An 18,954-nucleotide genomic window follows, 5' to 3' on the forward strand; every position below is an offset into this window, starting at 1 on the left:
TATAACTCAGTGACTAAAAAAAAAGAACAGATACTAGATTTACTAAGAATAAGAGAAAAATCATGACAAGGAACTGCTTTTATACTCTCAACATTTTAGTTTTGAGACTAGTAAACATAATAATTCATTCTTTCTGAAGGACACAGACTCTAATTTGTAAACATATTTTTCTAGCACATAAGCCATTAAGACTTAGGGAAAATACTGAAAATGATATAATACAAAAACAATTACTGGGCCTGAGGGTATGGATCAGTGTATAGTATGTGCTTAGCATGCACAACTAAAATTCCTTTGATTTGTTAATGTCTTCCTGCAAACTTACCATCTGTACACTTTTTTCTAATTCCTGGGGTATTGCAAATGTAGACGAAGGAGCCTGAGTAAGAGGCCATGCACCAGCCTAGAAGGGAAAAAAACCCAAAAAACAAAATCAACATCTAACTTGAAATAAAATATTTATAAAATGTTTAAGCATTAAGTTCTTTTTTCTTCCTCAAAATTTTAATAAAAATCAAAAGTATTATCATGGCACATTTCATTCTGAATCATTGTAACTATGGAAGCCATTAGGCACTCAGTTATTAATTCTTTATATCAGCATACTGAGATGATTCATAAATGATAATAAGAAAACACATTTTCATACCTGTAGAACATATATTTGAAAACTAATTCCCAAATCTATTACTGTGTCTTGGTTTTTGATAAAATTGTTGAACTTATTGTTGAGATCAGCACTGACACTCATATCTGTATACATCCGATGTAGCTTGCTGGTAAACTCATAACCACAGGCTTGCTGTGAAAAAAAGATTCAAAAAGAAAAATAATAAATCACAATGATTAATAAGAATGTATTGCTAATGTTAGTTCTTTAAAAATCCTTGCATGTAATGCTTACACCCAAGGCCTACATTATTTAAAACCCCAAGAAGCTATTTAAAACTTTTTAAAAATTTCGTTCCTTTTCAATGTAGAAGTGAAAGAAAATACATAATTATGAAATAATTTTAAAATATTAACTTTAAACATAGAAACTATTATAACAATCCACATAGCTATTTCAACACTGCAAAATGCTTTATTACTATTAGTAAGATATCTTTTGGGCTTATACATAGCATAAATATACTTGAAAGATTATTGGCAATACTCCAGTCACAGTCAATTAAAAAAGGAGAGTATTTAAGACATATTTTTAATATCAGCTATGAAGTGATGAAAAATTTATTTTTATCAGTGTATAAGTTAAAATGATATAAAATTAACTGAAGTTCAACTGCACTCTAATACTTGTAAGGAATATTTTAGAAAACACATTTATATGTATTATGAATTCTTTTAAAGAAACTATCTTGGAGATCTTTCCATATCAATATATATGGAGACATTTTGTCCTTTTAATGCAGTATTTGTATCTCCCCGTTATATGAATACATCAGCATACATTTAACCATTCAGTCCTTGTTGATGAATTATTTCCTGTTACTATATACAATGCTGCAATAAACGTCTTTATGTACTGGTGGAATAAATTCTAGGGCATTGGTATGTCCAAAGTTTACATTACCTTTAACTTATTGATCATGGCTTCTTCAGAATCCATAGACATAGATAACCCATGAATTAAACGTTTTGCCAGCATTCTTGCGTAGAACTACATTAAAGAAAAAATTTTAAACTTACTTCCTTTCTAATGACTTTAAGTTCAAAAATACACAAAGCGGTTGATGCAAATCAAAACTTTTCTATTTATAACTTACCTTTTGAAAAACATCCTTATCATCAATATATTTGAAAACAGTAATGAAACTCGTAAGTTTGTCTTCTACTTCATTCTCAGTCATCCCTTTTGCTGACTTCTTTAGTAAGTTGTCACAGTACTTCGCAAGCTCAAATAGAAATTGATAATAAGTCTTATAAAGGGCCCTTCTAGACTTATCATGCCTCAAAGAAGGTAAAGTGGCAACAATACAAAATAAAATCAACAGATGGAAGCTTTGACATTCTAGACTAATGTTTTAAAAATCATGAACATGAACTACATAATTTAAAATATATGTGGCAAGGTAAATTTTAAAAACACAAAACACTAGAAGCAAAAAACAAAATAAACTCAAAAATCAAACACTGACAAAACAGGGATAAAAATAATATAAATTTCTAAAAGAACACATAGTTGAGTTTTGAGTAGTTCTGTAATTTCTGACAAAGAATAATGACTTTTTTAAATCTTAGAATAACCCTGGAAGCAAGTTTCCTTCAAAGGTTACCAACAACTTACCAGATTTCCTACTAACTATAAATATAACAAAATCTCCATAAAAATAATGTATATTATTTCAAAGCAGATACACTCTTCGTTTTGTTTTGTTTTGTGAGTACCAGGGATTGAACTCAGGGGCACTTACCCACTGAGCCACATCTCCAGCCCTTTTTTGTATTTTATTTAGAGACAGGGTCTAACTGAGTTGCTTAGGGCCTTGCTAAATTGCTGAAGCTGACTTTGAACTCCTGCCTCAGCCTCCTAAGCCTCTGGGATGTTAGGAGTGAGCCACAGTACTCAGCTAAAGCAGATACACTTTAAAACCCAAACTTTGTATAATAAAATGTTTTCCTCCAGTTATTCCTTAAAAAAACAGTATGTAGAAAATAATTTTTCATCTATTTTTTTTCTGAAAAATGCTACCCCCCCAAAAAAATTAATTTGAGATTGTGCTCAGCTTTCCTTTTCAAATACTAACTTATGAAATAAGATTACATTTAAGCAACCCTCAAACTTACCAATTCAGGTGCTTTGCAGACAGACTTGGGTTCTCTGTAATTTACAACTGATGTAAGGGCCTAAAGAGAAAACAGGTGTGTAATTAGCCACCAGCACTAGGGCAAAAGTTCAGGTGGTTCAATATATGCTATAATTGCTGTCCCCCCCCCCAAAAAAAAAAAACCCACCTACTATGATTTAATCTTAAATGTTTCCCAAAGGCCATGTGTTGAGGACTTGGTAGCCAGTCTATGACACTGGTGCATAGATGGTGGCAGAACTTTTAGGAGGTGGGGCCTAATAAAGGCAGGCAGGTCACCGGGACATGCCTTTGAAGGGGATATTGAGAAACTCTCTCCTCCTTCCCTAGCCCTGAGGTGAACATGTTTCCTCCACCACACACTTCCACCAAATTGTTCTGCCTTGCCAAAGGTCCAAAAACAATAGAGCTCCATTCCTATTTCTTTAAACTAAAATTTGAACATAAATAAAATAATGCTACTTTTTAAAAACTTTATAAATTTCCTACATAGAATAACAAAATCAAGTTTGTGAAATATATTTTCCATTCAAATATTTTAAATAGCCTATGTGGTATATGTGAAGAAATAATCAGTACTAAAGAATATTAAAATCATACATGCATTTTCAGAAGATACTAGTTTATAAACAATTCTGCTTACATAGCATAATAATAGGAAATTACACAGGCTTTCAGTTTAACAATTCATTTAATAAGTTAAAACTTATGTTATTCCTATTTTGACTTTCAGATTTTAGTTAGTTACTTAAGGTTAATCTCCATGTCTAGATCAAAAATCTCCTACTTAGAAGCCTAATCCTGACACTGCCTAACAAATGATAGAGAATTTTATATGCATCTAGTCTATATACATATAATATATATGTTAAAGTTACCTTGTCCAATGCACTCATAAAATGTTGATCACCATTCAAAACAGTGTTGATTAGTTGAACAAATTTACCATGTACTTCCAAAACTGACTCCACAAATAGTGTTGGCATCTAAATTTAAATATAAAATACAAAATATAAAACCACCTTTTAAAATAAATCAAGAATACAATTAGTCTTGTTAAAGATTAAGAGCAAAGTTACGGGCTGGGGATATAGTTTAGTTGGTAGAGTGCTTGCCTTGCATGCACAAGGCCCTAGGTTCTAGTCCCTAACAACAACAACAATAACAAAAGAGTAAAATTTACCCAAGCAAACTATGTTTCCTTCTTTCTCTCTGCCTTTCTTTCTCCCATTTCTTACACATATACACAAACACCTCCTACTCTCTCCAACTTTCTCAGAAAATGTCTTTAGCTATGATGATCTTAAAGATCTAAAAGTTTGCTGGTGAAATTAGTTTTTCTCATTCAACGTCATCACTGTCTAGTATATCTCCAAAATGAAACCACCAAAAGCATATTTCTCTCTTATGTTGAACACAGTATCTTAAGGGTAACAGAATAAGTCTTTGAAATACCAGATCTATCCCTTTCATAGGGAATTATATAAACAAAGACCACCCACAAAGTCACTGAAAGCTGAAAGAAAGAAAAGAATGGAAAAAGCCAGCATCTCTAAGACTAGATACCCCTGGAAATGGACAGTATAATCCTTATATCTCAGAAGGAAAAAATAAAATAGCTACTAGTGCAAAAATGAGCTTCCCTCTAAATGGAGATAACTGGAAAAGTTAGTATCTAAGGTAGCGGATTTGAATTCACTGCAAATGCATTTTGTTACATTTCCATCTTCCAGCCTTGACACAAGACTCCATTGTTCTATGCCCAATGTTAATTCAATACCCTGACTCTATAAACCTAATAATGTAAACTAAGAAGAGTAACAAATAAGACAACCAACTATTCCACAAAATTGGAAAACTTATGATTTCCCATGGGAAAACATAAAAACTAAGAATTATTACTTGCTAAAGACAAGTCTACAATACCAATAATGAGCATCTAATAAGCATTCTTAAGCAATGATGTCCATACACAGATAACTATATTAAAGATGAGTTCAACTAAGGTAGAAGTTACATTTCATGTCAAGCAAATACTAGTAATAACAAAAAGGTAGACCATCACGATGAAACATCTATGAAAGAAATGCAATTTGTAAATATTGTTATTTGGTTGGTAGAGTACTCTTGAGAAGGTATTAGGGATGTGAAGGTCACTAACATATTTGTAATTTATTTGTAATTTGCCAATTACAAATAAACATGAACAAATAGGAAACAAATTTTTGTCTGAGAAGTTAACTGCTAAATGAACATATCAGTATGGCTAAGAAAGAGTCTCATTTAATGGTTTAATAATAACTTGATAATTCCAAAATGGGTCCAACAAATTCTAGGTTTAAAATATTTGAATAAAGATGTTTTTTATTTGTTGACAAGACTTTTTCTTTCCTCTGTAACAGTCAAAAGAAGAACTCTTGATAAATATTATTAAGGAAAAAAAAAAACACTTTCTATTTCCTTATACACAACTCACATTTTCCTGAGTAAGGTTACTGGTTGCTCTAAGGCCCTCATCATGGATATGATTTTGCAGCTCCTGAATCATATGAGGTAAACCAGTAGACACAGCACGGAGTAAGACATACATATTTGCCATGTCTGAGGGGGAAAAGAAATTTCATTATTAAATTCCAAGATATTTTTAAATTAGTAGATAATGCATAGCTCAAAATGCCAAAATACAAGAGTATATAGGTTACATCCCCCTTGCCTTATCTCCCAGCCACCCGGTCTCCCTCCTTACAGGAGAGCAATGTTACAGTAGTTTATCCTTCTAAATATGTATGTACATTCAAGAAAATATACATATGCATATCCTATATACTCATATAAATATATATTCTTTACCCTGATCCTTTTTATATAAATAGTGCAGTGTATTTCTGTAGCTGCAAAACACATTTTAACTTAGAGGTATTTTACATTAGTATATAAAGCATTTCTAGATATTTTACAATTGCAGAGTACTTCACCATATAGGCAAATTACATTTACTTAAAACCTGATGGAAACTAAGGTTGTTTCAAATCTGATGATATTATATAATGTTGCGATTAATAATCTTATATATGGGCAAGAATATATGTAGCATAAATCTTGAAAAATAGGATTGCCAAGTCAATCTTATAGGCAGTTCCTTCAAAATAGAGATCCCAATAACAGGAAAGTCCCTTGCCAAGAAAGTGTCATCAAACACTTTGATCTCTGACAATGAGAGGTGAAATATGATGTCTTAGTACAGTGAGTTTTATTTTAAACTTTTTGTTCAAGAATATACAGAAACAGAAAAGTATGCCAATCATGAGTACAATTCAGTGAATTATCACAAGTGAACAAAAACACACCCATATAATCACACTTAGGGTTAAGAAACAGACTTAATCGGGGCATGGTGGTGCACACCTGTAATCCCAGCAGCTCAGGAGGCTGAGATAGGAGGATCGAAAATTCAAAGCCAGCCTCAGCAAAGGCGAGGCGTTAAGCAACTCAGTGAGAACCTGTCTTTAAATAAAATTTAAAAATAGGGCTGGGGATGTGGCTCAGTGGTCAAGTGCCCTGAGTTCAATCCCCAGTATCCAAAAAAGAAAAGAAACAAATTTAACCAATACCCAGAAGTTCCCTTCATGCATCCTCAGTCGCTATTCTTGTTCCTCTGCCAAGGTAACCACTGCTGTGACTACTAAATCAGATTAATCTTTGAGCTATCAATAAAAATGGAATCATGCAATTCTCTTATGACTAGCATCTTTTTTCAAAATAATATTTATAAGGATCATAAGGTTGTACTTAGTTTTAATCTGTTCATTTCTACTTTTCTGTAATATTCCATTGTACAAATATATTGTATTTATCCATTCCACTGTTACTGGACATTTGAGTTGCTTCCAGTTTAGAGATATCACAAATAACGTTGCTATGAACATTCTTATACATATCTTTTAGTACATACCTACATGCCTGGGGTGGGAGTTATATGCCTAGAAGATCTGCTGGATAATAAAATATGCACAGATTGTGCTTTAGTGGTCAATGTCAGTTTTTCAAAGTGTTTGTATCAATTTATTCTCTCATCCCAGCATACAACAAAATCCTGGTACTCTACACACTTCCAAATACATCTTCTTTTCAGTCTTTAAAATGGTATATCAAAATATAAGGAAGCTGGGTGTGGTGGCGCATGCCTATAATCCTAGTGGCTCGGGAGGCTGAAACAGGAGAATCACAAGTTCAAAGCCAGCCTCAGCAATAGCAAGGGGAGGCACTAAGCACTCAATGAGACCCTGTCTCTAAATAAAATACAAAATAGGGTTGAGGATGTGGCTCAGTGGTCAAGTGCCCCTGAGTTCATCCCCGGTACCCCACCCCAACCCCCAAAATATATATGAGGAAATATTCATATCTTACTGTGGTTTTGTGTGTTTAATTGGCATTCCCCTAATTTAATGAGACTGAAATACCTTTTTAAGTGTACATGTAAGGCTATTTGCATAGCTTCTATTCTGCAATGCTTACTGAAGTTTCTTGACTATTTTATATTCTGGATATAAATCTTTTCCATTCACTACAATATATTAACCTATGACTGTCTTTTGATGCTCCATTTGTCTTAAAGGACTTTTAATGTTCCAAAATTTTTCATTTTTAGTCTACTGGATCCTTCTTTCTTTGATTGTTACTGTTTTTTGTATCCCATTTGAAATTTTATTCGTTACCACAAGGTTATAAAGATAATTCGCCTATATTATCTTCAAGAAGTATTATTGTTTTACTTTTCACATGTAGTTAAAAAACTCCTGTGAGTTGATTTTGTATAAGGGATCTGAGGTAGAGATCAAATTTCTTTTTCTCAGCATTATGTATAGAAAAAGACTACCTTTCATTCACTGCTCTGTGGTACTACTTTGTAGTACCTCTTTCTCCCCCTACTTTACTGAGGATTTAACCCAGGGGCACTTTACCTCTGAACTAAGGGACTTTAACATAAGGGGCACTTTACCTCTGAACTAAGGGACTTTATCATAAGGAGCACTTTACCTCTGAACTAAGGGACTTCATATGCATAGGCTGTTTCACTTCAATGGACTATCTGCCTATCCTTATATCAATGCCTCATTGCATAACTTTGGTTTATATGTCTTGCTATCCTCTAAAAGTCTTTCTAAAATGCTCTTTTAAGATCATGTTGGCTGTTCTTAGGCCAAGAGGACAACTTTCAGTATTTAACAAAAAGTGGCAAGGCAGTGTGTGGGGGCAGGTTATATTAGATTGCCCTGGGTTTATAAATCAATGTTGCTTTCATCAATGTTTAGTTTTCTACATAGGTGTGGCATACATGTCTTATGTTTATTCACTGCTGTTTAATAATCTTATTTTTGTGGTACCAGGGATTAAACCCAAGGGTGTTCAACCACTGAGCCACATCCACAGCCCTTTTATTTCATGTATTTATTTTGAGATGGGGTCTCACTAGGTTGCTTACAGCCTCATGAAATTGTTGAGGTTGGCTTTGAACCTGAGTGCCTCCTACCTCAGCCTCCTGAGCCACAAGGATTATAGGCATGCGCCATCACGCTTGGCTTATTCAATAACACTTAGTTCTATTTTCCCTTCTTCTGAATCATTTAATTTTTTTTGGTTATAATTACAATTTATTTGGTGGTATCACAGTGTATTTTTATTTTGTATTTCCCCGATTTTGAGTTGAGTATGCACATCTTCACATTTTAAAATCTATCCATATTTCCTTTGCCTTTATTCCCACTGTCTGTTAGGAACTAACATATTAAAGAAAGTAGCTTCTTTGATATATAAATTACATAAACACATTTTTCCAGTTTTTCTTTTGACTTTAGAATATACTTTGAATATAAACTTTCCAAAAATTAAACTACATAAACACATTTTTCCAGTTTTTCTTTTTTGACTTAAGAATATACTTTGAATATAAACTTTCCAAAAGTCTTTCAAAATACAGTAATAATCTATAAAAATGTATATAAAATATTTTTAAAGATATCAAAAAATATGCTTTTAAATTTAAGGTGGGTGGAAGATGATATATACTTTAATTTCTACTCAAACTTATGTGTGTTAGCACTTACCATTTTTTTTCTCTTGTCGAATAATATTATGACATTCTGCATGTAAGAACTGTAAGTGGTCTGCTACCATTCGTTGCTGACATTCATGAATCACTTTAGTATACGAGCTTGGATGTAAATATTTTCGACATCGAATTTCTTCATCTTTTAATCTACCTAGAACCTATAAAAATATATTCTTAAAATAATAAGCTACAAAGTTTTCCTGTACAGAAAAGACTATAACATCAGTAAATAACTCAGGCAGCTAAATTTTTTTTTTTTTAAAGAGAGAGTGAGAGAGGAGAGAGAGAGAGAGAGAATTTTTAATATTTTAATTTTTTTTTTAGTTTTCGGCGGACACAACATCTTTGTTGGTATGTGGTGCTGAGGATCAAACCCGGGCCGCACGCATGCCAGGCAAGCACGCTACCGCTTGAGCCACATCCCCAGCCCAGGCAGCTAAAATTTTAATGGCTCTACTAAACAAAGAAAAGATAATGAGGTTTACATGACTAATTTAAACCCACAATCCATAAATCATTTCCAAAGTCTTATTTAAGTTACCAGTGTTCACCTATATTCCATCACAAACTTATAAACAAGAATAAAGTCTGCTTGTTATCTTTATTTATTAACCCTAATCTTCATATTATATGGAAAACTTAGCATGCAACAGGATAAGTTGGTAACAATAAATACCAGAACATGTGTTTTCTATATGAATATTTAACTACCAAACTAAAAAATTAGTTACATCAAGTAGATTACATTAATTATTTTACTTTGGCCTCTGCTCTCACAAAATGGAAACAAACACAGTATGTACATGATCATTAATTATGATAAATATTTCATTAAAATTTTAAAAGTCAAAATATACTTAATCACAGTCAAAGTCAACTAAGACGTTTTGGGATTGGAGATACTGCTCAGTGGTAGGCTGCTTATCTAGCATGCAAAAAGCCCTAGGTTCAATTCCCAGCACAAAAAAAAAAACCTTTACAAAAGCTTATATCGTATATAAAAAGCATTGAGCCAAGTTTGGTGATGCATGCCTATGATCCCAGAAGGCTGAGGCAGGAGGATCACAATTCAAAGCCAGCTTCAGCAACTTAGTGAAATCTTCTCTTAAAAAAAAAAAAAGCAGGTGGCAAGGGAAGAACAGGAGTGTGTCTCAGTAGTTAAGTGCTCCTGGGTTCGATCCCCATTCCCCATACCCCATTCCTCCAGCCCTACACAAAAAAATTGAAGAAAAAAAGAGCATCAAGGTACAAAATAACACTCTAGTCAACATTAATAAGAACCAGAGAATTTGACTAATTTTCAACACAAAACAACCAATACTGTTGTGATGAAAATTATGTTAGCATGGCACATATATATACACGAATTTGTAGACTCAGAAGACATTCTATGATGTGAAGCTATGTGACTAAAAACTCTGAATCTAACTGGTCCCATGGAATTATGTACATTTGACTGTTTGGAAGTTAGGGCTGCCTGGTAATGGTGGGAAGGAAAAATCATTCCTGGATACCTAATTAGATATCTTTCAAGGAAAATGAGGCTCAAAACTGTGGAGAGTCCCATACTCCTATCTCTTCTATTATGCTAACTCATTAAGTCAAAGTTCAGGGCAGTCATAGAAATTTAGGGTAGGCAAGAGGCTACCTAGATTAAAAAGGTATTCATCACATAATTTCATTAATTGAGAAAGTCATTTTGGTCAACAAGCTTTTGATCAAAACATAATAAAAAATGTCCCTTAAAAATTAAGCCTAATAGTGATTTATATCGTATTATATGACTTTAAACAGCTTACTAGATTACTAAATGCAACAGGAATTAGAGTGTGGTTGCAGGAGGATAAAAGAAGGGGAAAAGTAAAACAATAGTGACCTGGGGAAAGGAGGTACATATCAAAGTAAACATACATTAGGTTGGATTGCCTCAATACAGGTCTTCAAATAGCTACAATAACATTGGTAGATGGGGAAAAGCCAAAACTAGGGCAGAGAAAAAGGGCAAGGCTATCCTAAAGAGTCTGTTAATTAACATAATATATTGTGATCAAAATCTAGGACTTTGGCCCTTTAAGTAAATATGGTTTACCACCATTTCCTGTAGTAAACTACTTAACACCATTTTCTGAACATAAATTATTTTCAATTCCCTACAATTTTTTTAGCACTTTCAAATATAATTTCACAATTTAAAATACATAGTTGGTATATTAATATAATATTAATACAAAATGTTTTAAAATCATATTAAAATATATTTTCATATTTGCTACTTTAATCATTTTCATGAACATCTAATTCATGTGGCATTAATTACATTTCTGATGTTACATAGCTATCTTATTTTTTAAAAGTTTTTCCTTAACCCAAATAGAAATTCTATAACCATTAAGTAATAACATCCCACACCATCTTCCACACATAATGTCTAATCTGCATTTTTTCTCTATGAATTTGACTAATTCTTCATATAAGTGAAACTATACAATATTTATTTTTTTGTGTGTCTGGCTTACTTAAGATTTTCAAAGTTCATCCACATTGTATCAGTACTTTATTCCTTTTTAAGACCAAATAATATTCCATTGTTATGTATATACCACATCTGCTATTTGTTTTGTTTTGTGATGCTGGGCATTGACCCATGGCTTCTCAGGTACTAGGCAAGTCCTCTACCAACTGAGCTAGACCCCTAGCAACTGCTTATTCTTTCAACTCTTGATAGACATCTGAAGTATTTCCATCATTTGCCATGGCCTCTTCTTGAGAGTCAGACATAACAAGGTTTGTATGCATCATGGTTACTGTTTGTACAATTTCTTTGACTTACATCTAGAGACTTAAACAAAAGTTTAAGATGCAATAAAAGCTAAGAGCTAAGAACTACTTACCTAGACTAACCTGTACTTAATGGATGGGGGGAAAGTCTTAGATTGTTCACTCAAGATCTAGCATTATTTAGTGATAAAAGTAGTAAGAGAATTAATTAACTCAGACTTCTAGTTCTGGGCTTTGTGGACTGTGTAACATTATATCAGAAGCACTGATGATTCTTGACCTGTGTTCTATGGAGAATAGACTACAGGTATTCCACTGTAGTGGAAGATATTTTATCTTCTTGGTTAAACCAACTAACAAAAGGCATCCAATAATAAAATATTTGAATCCAATACTTCAGATAAAAACCTTGATTAAAAATTTCAATGTATCTTCTATGATGATTAAATTTATGATGTGACGTTTTACTACTCAAAAATAAGTGTGAAATTTTAAACATGATAATGTGCTGTTTTATTGATTTTTTTTATACTTTTATTTTATTTATTTATTTTTATGTAATGCTGAGGATCGAACCCAGTGTCTTGCACATGCTAGGTGAGCACTCTTAACGCTGAGCCACAACCCCAGCCCCTGGTTAATGATTAGTTAAAATTTTTCTGTAAGTTTTCTGCTTATAATCAGCCTTCCAAGAACTTAACAGACTAAAATAGTAACTTATACAACTATCTAGAATTATCTTATTTTCCTTCCATTTAAAAATAATAGTAAGAGTCCAAACACCTAATTTCTGTACTTATCCTATTTCTTAAACAAATCACTAAGCACACAAACCCATTATATACCCCAAATGGATATATGTATTAATTTAACCGATAAGCAAAATTATGCTTAATGATAAGCAGTCAGGATTTATCAAAAGCAATCAGGATTTATTAAGCATGATAAAAAGTATAACAGCTATAGTAAGAGCAATGGCTTACTAATAAATGTATGTTATCATAACTTAAAGAGATGAAATAAACAGAATCTTTTTTCACCAAAGAATATTTTAACTAAAAAATTATGTTAAATAAAACTATGCCAGATATATAATAAGTGAAGGTATGTAACATGGTGTGTGTTATTTCTTACCTTTTCCATATACTGTGAGCAATTTGATTCTTGTAATAAATTTGAAGCTTCTTGTTTGTAATACTCTCCTGTTTCAGTCAGAAAGGGAGACTCAAAGATTTCCTGATAAAACTGAATAAAATAATTAAAATCATATTAGGAAAAAACTGCAACAAATAATTCAAGAAATTAAAGATCTGATTATATTTTTAAAGGAGGTTTTTTACCTTTAAGGGAAATTTTTTCTTATACTGTTCAACATGAACAAAGGAGTTAATAACCCCATGGATTACTTTCTGGTTTGGGTCTTCTCCACCACGATCACTAAAATAGGGTATAACACAAAATATTCTTGAGAATGACAAAATATGACTGTTTATTTCATTGCCCTAATCAAATTATAAAGCACTTAAAAGTCAAAGAACATATAAAGCTTAAAAATAAAGTTTTTCATATCATAGCTAAACTTAGTATACATAGTTAATACATACAAAGTTATTTAAATAAAGTTTTGTTAATTAAATTAAACATGTCAATAATTTAATTTTAATAAAGTATACACAAATTCATCAATACTGGAGGGTTAATCCTGATGGCTTGAATTTCAGTATTTCAATGTAATAAAGGCCATTTACAATAAAAGAACAACTAACATTATACTGAATGGGGGAAAAGCTGAGTGCTTTCTAAGATCATAAACAAAACAAGAATGGACACTTTCACCACTTTTATTCAACAGAGCCCTAGAAGACCTAGCCAGAGAAATCAGGCAAGAAAAAGAAATAAAGGCCATTCAAATTAGAAAAGAAGCTGAACTGCCACTACTTGTAAATGACATGATCTTTTATACAGAAAACTCAAAAAACTAAAAATAAATAAATTCAGCAAAATTGTAGGATGCACAAAAGTCAGCAGCACTATTAAATGCCAATAGAAATTATTTTAAATAGAAATCAGGAAAACAATCCTATCTTATAATTGCTACCCCCCCACACAAAAAAAAAAAAGAAAAAGAAATAACTTTATGCAAAAAGGTGAAATATCTTTTTTTTTGGAGAGAGAGAGAGAATGAATTTATATATATATAAAATTTATATATATATTTATATATATATATATATTTAGTTTTCAGCGGACACAACATCTTTGTTTGTACGTGGTGCTGAGGATCGAACCCGGGCCGCACGCGTGCCAGGCGAGCGCACTACCACTTGAGCCACATCCCCAGTCCCAAGGTGAGATATCTTTAACCATGAAAATTATAGAACACTGATGAAAGAAACTAAAGACACAAAAAAAGTAGAAAGACATCCTATATTTCTGGACTAGAGGAACTGATATTGTTAAAATATCCATACTATCCAGAGTGTTTTACAGATTCAATGCAATTCCTTTCAAAATACCAAAGACATTCTTCAGAAACCAGGAAAAAAAAAAAGAAATCCTAAAATGTATATGAAGCCTGTAATCCCAGCAACTTGGGAGGCTGAGGCAGGAGGATTCAAAGTTCCAGGCCAGTCTCAGTAACTTAGTGAGGCCTGATCTCAAAGTAAAAGATTAAAAAAAAAAGCTAGGGATATAGCTCAGTGGTAAAGCACCTCTGGGTTAAATCCCAAATACCCTCCTCCCCCAACAAAGCGTACATGGAAATATTGAAAACCCCAAATAGCCAAAGGCATCTTGAGCAAAAAGAATAAAGCAGGAGACATTACATTGCCTAATTTCAAAACAAATTACAGAGCTACAGTAATCAAGACAATAAGGTATTGGCACAAAAACACATGTTGATCAATGGAACAAAATAGACAGCCTAGAAATAAATCCTCATATCAAATTGATTTTCAACAAATATGCTAAACACATGCATTGTTGAAAAGACAGTCTTTACCATCAATGATGCTAGGAAAATTGAACATCTACATGAAAAAAAAATGAAGTAGGCACTTCTCTTTCATCAGTTACAAAGATCAACTCAAAATAGAGTAGATTTAAATGGAAGACTATGAAACTACTAGAACTAATAGAAAAAAGAAATGCTTCAAGATAGGAATGGGCCATTTATTGATTCTTGATTTTAATTCTTGCCCTACAGGAGTCTTATTAAGGAATTTGGGGCCTAAATCCCACATGATGAAGATTAGGGTCTACTTTTCTATTAAGCAGACAGTCTCTGGTTTAATTCCTAAGTCCTTGATCCACTTTGAGTTGAGTTTTGTGCATGATGAGAGATCGGGATTTAACTTCCTTTTGTTGCATATGGATTTTCACGTTTTCCCAGCATCATTTGTTGAAGAGGCTATCTTATCTCCAATGAATGTTTTTGGCACCTTTGTCTAATATTAAGATAATTGTAATTTTGTGGGTTAGTCTCTGTGTCCTCTATTCTGTACCATTGGTCTACCAGTCTGTTTTGGTGCCAATCCCATGCTGGGTTTTGTTATTATTACTCATGGGAAAAGATAACCCTTGCACACTGTTGGTGAGAATGTAAATTAGTACAGCCTTTTTGGAAAATAGTATGAAAATCTTTTCAAAAAATGAAAAATATAATGACTACATAATCCAGCAATGGATCTACTAATGGGTACATGCTTAGTATGTACACACTACTGGGTACATACTCAAAAGAAATGAAATCAGTATGTTGATGAAACATCTGAATTCCTATGTACATTGTAGCCTAGAAATGGAAGCAAGTAAGTGTCTATCAAATGATGAATGAATAAACAAAACCTGGTACATGGATAAAAAGGAATACTATTCAGCAATAGAAGGATGAAATTCTGTCATTTGTGGCAACATGGATGGAAATGGCAATCATTATGCTGTGAAACTAACCAGGCACAGAAAGATAAGTATCATTATAACCTGACTCATGTGGAATCTAAAAAAAATTTGATCTCATAACTTGAAAGTAGAGTGGTGATTATCAAAAGGTTGGGGATGAGGTGAAATGGGGAAGGTTTATCAATGAATTCTAAGTTATAAGTCAACAGGTGTAAGAAATTCTGTTGTGCCATTGAATCGGAGATAATGGACATTACTACAGATAATGATAATGTACTGTATGTCTCAAAAATCTAGAAGAAAAAAAATTTAATGTTTTCACCACACAGAAAGGATGTTTGGTGAGATAGTTTAGCCAGATTTAAAAATTACACAATGTATACATGTATAAAAACTGTACGTGGCACCCCATTAACATTTGCTATTTTTGTTTTTATACATCAATTGAAAAAAATTACTTAAATGTTACTGGCCACTTCTTATTAGAAGGTTTGGTCTGAGAATGTCAGTCTTTGAACCATTACAAGTTGACCACAGTAATTTGAGAGTACTTATTCCCCAAAGGTACATACCATAATGTATCACTTAGTAAAATGACCAGCAGCTATTGTTCATTGCTCTAAGTGAACTGCTAGCACTGCTGAGCTGCTTTCTAGATCAAAGGAACTATCAGTTCTGAAATTCAATTAGATTTGTTGAGATTCCTATATCCCTTTATAGCTACAAAGAGATGTAAGATCATCTCAAAACATCAATAAGACATTTTACAAGTTCCTATTTAGCTTCTGGCACTACTGCAATGCAGGTCTTAATCACATTACAAATGCAGGTGAATATTAGTTCTCTAATTACAGAATAGGAAAATAGGGTACTGGGGGTGTAGTTTAATCATAGAGTGCTTGCCTAGCATTGCTAGGAGCCACAGCAAAAGTATTATGATACATGGTACCTTTGGTTTAGGTGACTGCCAGCTAGCCATTGAGATGATATGATTATGTTAAGCTTTACATTCATATGGAAATTGGACTCCTGCTGTTCACCTCGGCCTGTTACGGGACTCATGTTACTCATGTAATGGGAGAGTTCCCATTGGTTGGGGAAGGATAGTAGGAGGGAACTTCCGGGGGAGGTCAGGGCGCCCGGTTCCGGTGGCGACACGTGGGTCGACCTGCTTGCTAGCAGGGCGCACACGGGAGCTGGCGGCTTTTTTTAAATAAAGCTTTGTTTCCCGCTTGAATGGCTTGTGTTTCTGTGCCCAGCCAGGTTGAGCGGCTTGTGTTTCTGTGCCCAACCGGGTTGCGGCGGCTCGTGTTTCTGTGCCCAGCCGGGTTGCGGCATAGCATGTACAATGTACTGAATTTGATCTCCATCTCTGCCCCCAAAAAAGGAAAACGAAGTGGAAAAAAATAAAAGTTTGCCTAAAGTCACAGTAAAACAGTCTGGCCCTAAGCAGGAAGTTTCTGTCTCCAGTACTTATTAACAAATCATTATGCATTGAAAAATTTATTCTACTACAGAAAATCTTCCAACCTACTTGAAAATAATTTTTCTTATAAATTAATAATTACCTTACAAATAAAGCAACAGGAAAATATATTATCATTCTCCACTAATAGCTTTTTATTCCTTATAGAAGATATAAAAATGTTTTAGAATTTAAAAAAACAAAAAAAGCAATGAAGGTTGGAGTTCTGGCTCAGTGGTAGAATGCTTGCCTAGCATGTGTGAGGCACTGTGTTCGATTCTCAGCACCATATATAAATAAATAAAATAAAGGTCCATCAACAACTTAAAAAAAAAAAAAAAACAGCACTGAGGGCTGGGGTTGTGGCTCAGAGGTAGAGCGCTTGCCTAGCATGCGTGAGGCAATGGGTTTGATTCTCAGCACCACTTATAAATAAAGTCCACTGACAACTAAAAAAAAAAAAAAAAAAGTAAAACAAGGCTATTTACAATAAGACACAGTCAAAGCCCGGTCAATAGTAATGCAACTGTACATTGTTTTAAAAACTTGCCAAACATGGGCTGGAGATGTGGCTCAGCGGTAGCGCGCTCGCCTGGCATGCGTGCGGCCCGGGTTCAATCCTCAGCACCACATACCAACAAAGATGTTGTGTCCGCCGAGAACTAAAAAATAAATATTAAAAAAATTCTCTCTCTCTCTCTCTCTCTCTCCTCTCTCACTCTCTCTTTAAAAAAAAAAAAAAAAAAAAAAAAAAAACTTGCCAAACAGCAAAATAAAACAGACTCAGTGTTAATTTGAATTGTCAACTTGATTGGATTAACAGGTGGTAATGGATTCCTGGCTATGTGTAAAAATGTATTTGATTTATGGGTGTTGATTGTATATGCTGCTACTTAGCTGAATTCATTTATTAGTTCTGGAAGTTTTCTGGTGGAATTTTTTGGGTCTTTTAAATACAGAATCACATCTTCAGCAAACAGTGATAGCTTGAGTTCTTCCTTTCCTATTTGTAACCTTTTTATTTTATTATTTTATTATGATTGTTCTTGCTAGAGTTTCAAGGACTATGTTGAATAGAAGTGGTAAAAGAGGGCATCCCTGTCTTCTTTCAGTTTTCAGAAAGAATGCTTTTAACTTTTCTCCATTTAAAATGATGTTGGCCTTGGGCTTACCATAGATAGCATTTGCAATGTTGAGGTATGTTCCTACTATCCCTAGTTTTTCTAGCGTTTTGAACATAAAGAGGTGTTGTATTTTGTCAAATGCTTGTACTGCATGTATTGAGATGATCACATGATTCTTGTCTTTAAGCCAATTGATGTGATCAATTACGTTTACTGATTTCTGTATGTTGGACCAATCTTGCATCCCTGGGATGAGCCCCACTTGATCAAGGTACACTATCTTTTTAACATGTTTTTGTATGCAATTTGACAGAATTTTATTAAGAATTTTTGCATCTCTGTTCGTCAGGGATATTAGTCTGAAGTTTTCTTTCCTTGATGTGTTTTCATCTGGTTTTGGTATCAGAATGATATTAGCCTCATAGACTGAGTTTGGAAAGGTTCCCTTCTTTTCTATTTCATGGAATAATTTGATGAGTATTGGTATTACTTCTTCTCTGAAGGTCCATCTGGTCCCAGGCTTTCCCTGGTTGGTAGGTAAAATCAGCATACTACAGTGACTCAGCCACATCAATGTTTATAGCAACTCAATTCACAACAGCTAAACTATGGAACCAACCTAGATGCCCTTCAACAGATGAATGGATAAAGAAAATGTGGTACATATATACACACAATGGAATATTACTCACCCTTAAAGAAAAATGAAATTATGGCATTTGCAAGTAAATGAATGGAACCAGAGAACACCATGGTAAGTGAAATAAGCCT

The 18,954-nt window shown here is 33.4% G+C and overlaps 1 protein-coding gene across 4 annotated transcripts in view; it reads right to left on the reverse strand.

Moving 5' to 3' along the window:
- Positions 1-18,954, reverse strand: part of Cul2 (cullin 2) — a 79,333-nt gene that overhangs the window by 16,698 nt on the left and 43,681 nt on the right. For all 4 annotated transcript variants that reach the window (XM_026409120.2, XM_026409118.2, XM_026409117.2 and 1 more), the window contains 10 exons: positions 13,035-13,131; positions 12,829-12,939; positions 8,912-9,074; positions 5,284-5,408; positions 3,686-3,793; positions 2,788-2,847; positions 1,767-1,895; positions 1,574-1,660; positions 650-802; positions 326-403 (listed from right to left, as the gene is read on the reverse strand). In XM_026409120.2, the coding sequence (XP_026264905.1) occupies positions 326-403; positions 650-802; positions 1,574-1,660; positions 1,767-1,895; positions 2,788-2,847; positions 3,686-3,793; positions 5,284-5,408; positions 8,912-9,074; positions 12,829-12,939; positions 13,035-13,131 (1,111 nt within the window). The remainder of the gene's footprint in view (positions 1-325; positions 404-649; positions 803-1,573; positions 1,661-1,766; positions 1,896-2,787; positions 2,848-3,685; positions 3,794-5,283; positions 5,409-8,911; positions 9,075-12,828; positions 12,940-13,034; positions 13,132-18,954) is intronic.

Source organism: Urocitellus parryii, chromosome 9, assembly GCF_045843805.1.
Source record: "Urocitellus parryii isolate mUroPar1 chromosome 9, mUroPar1.hap1, whole genome shotgun sequence".
Taxonomy (NCBI): domain Eukaryota; kingdom Metazoa; phylum Chordata; class Mammalia; order Rodentia; family Sciuridae; genus Urocitellus; species Urocitellus parryii.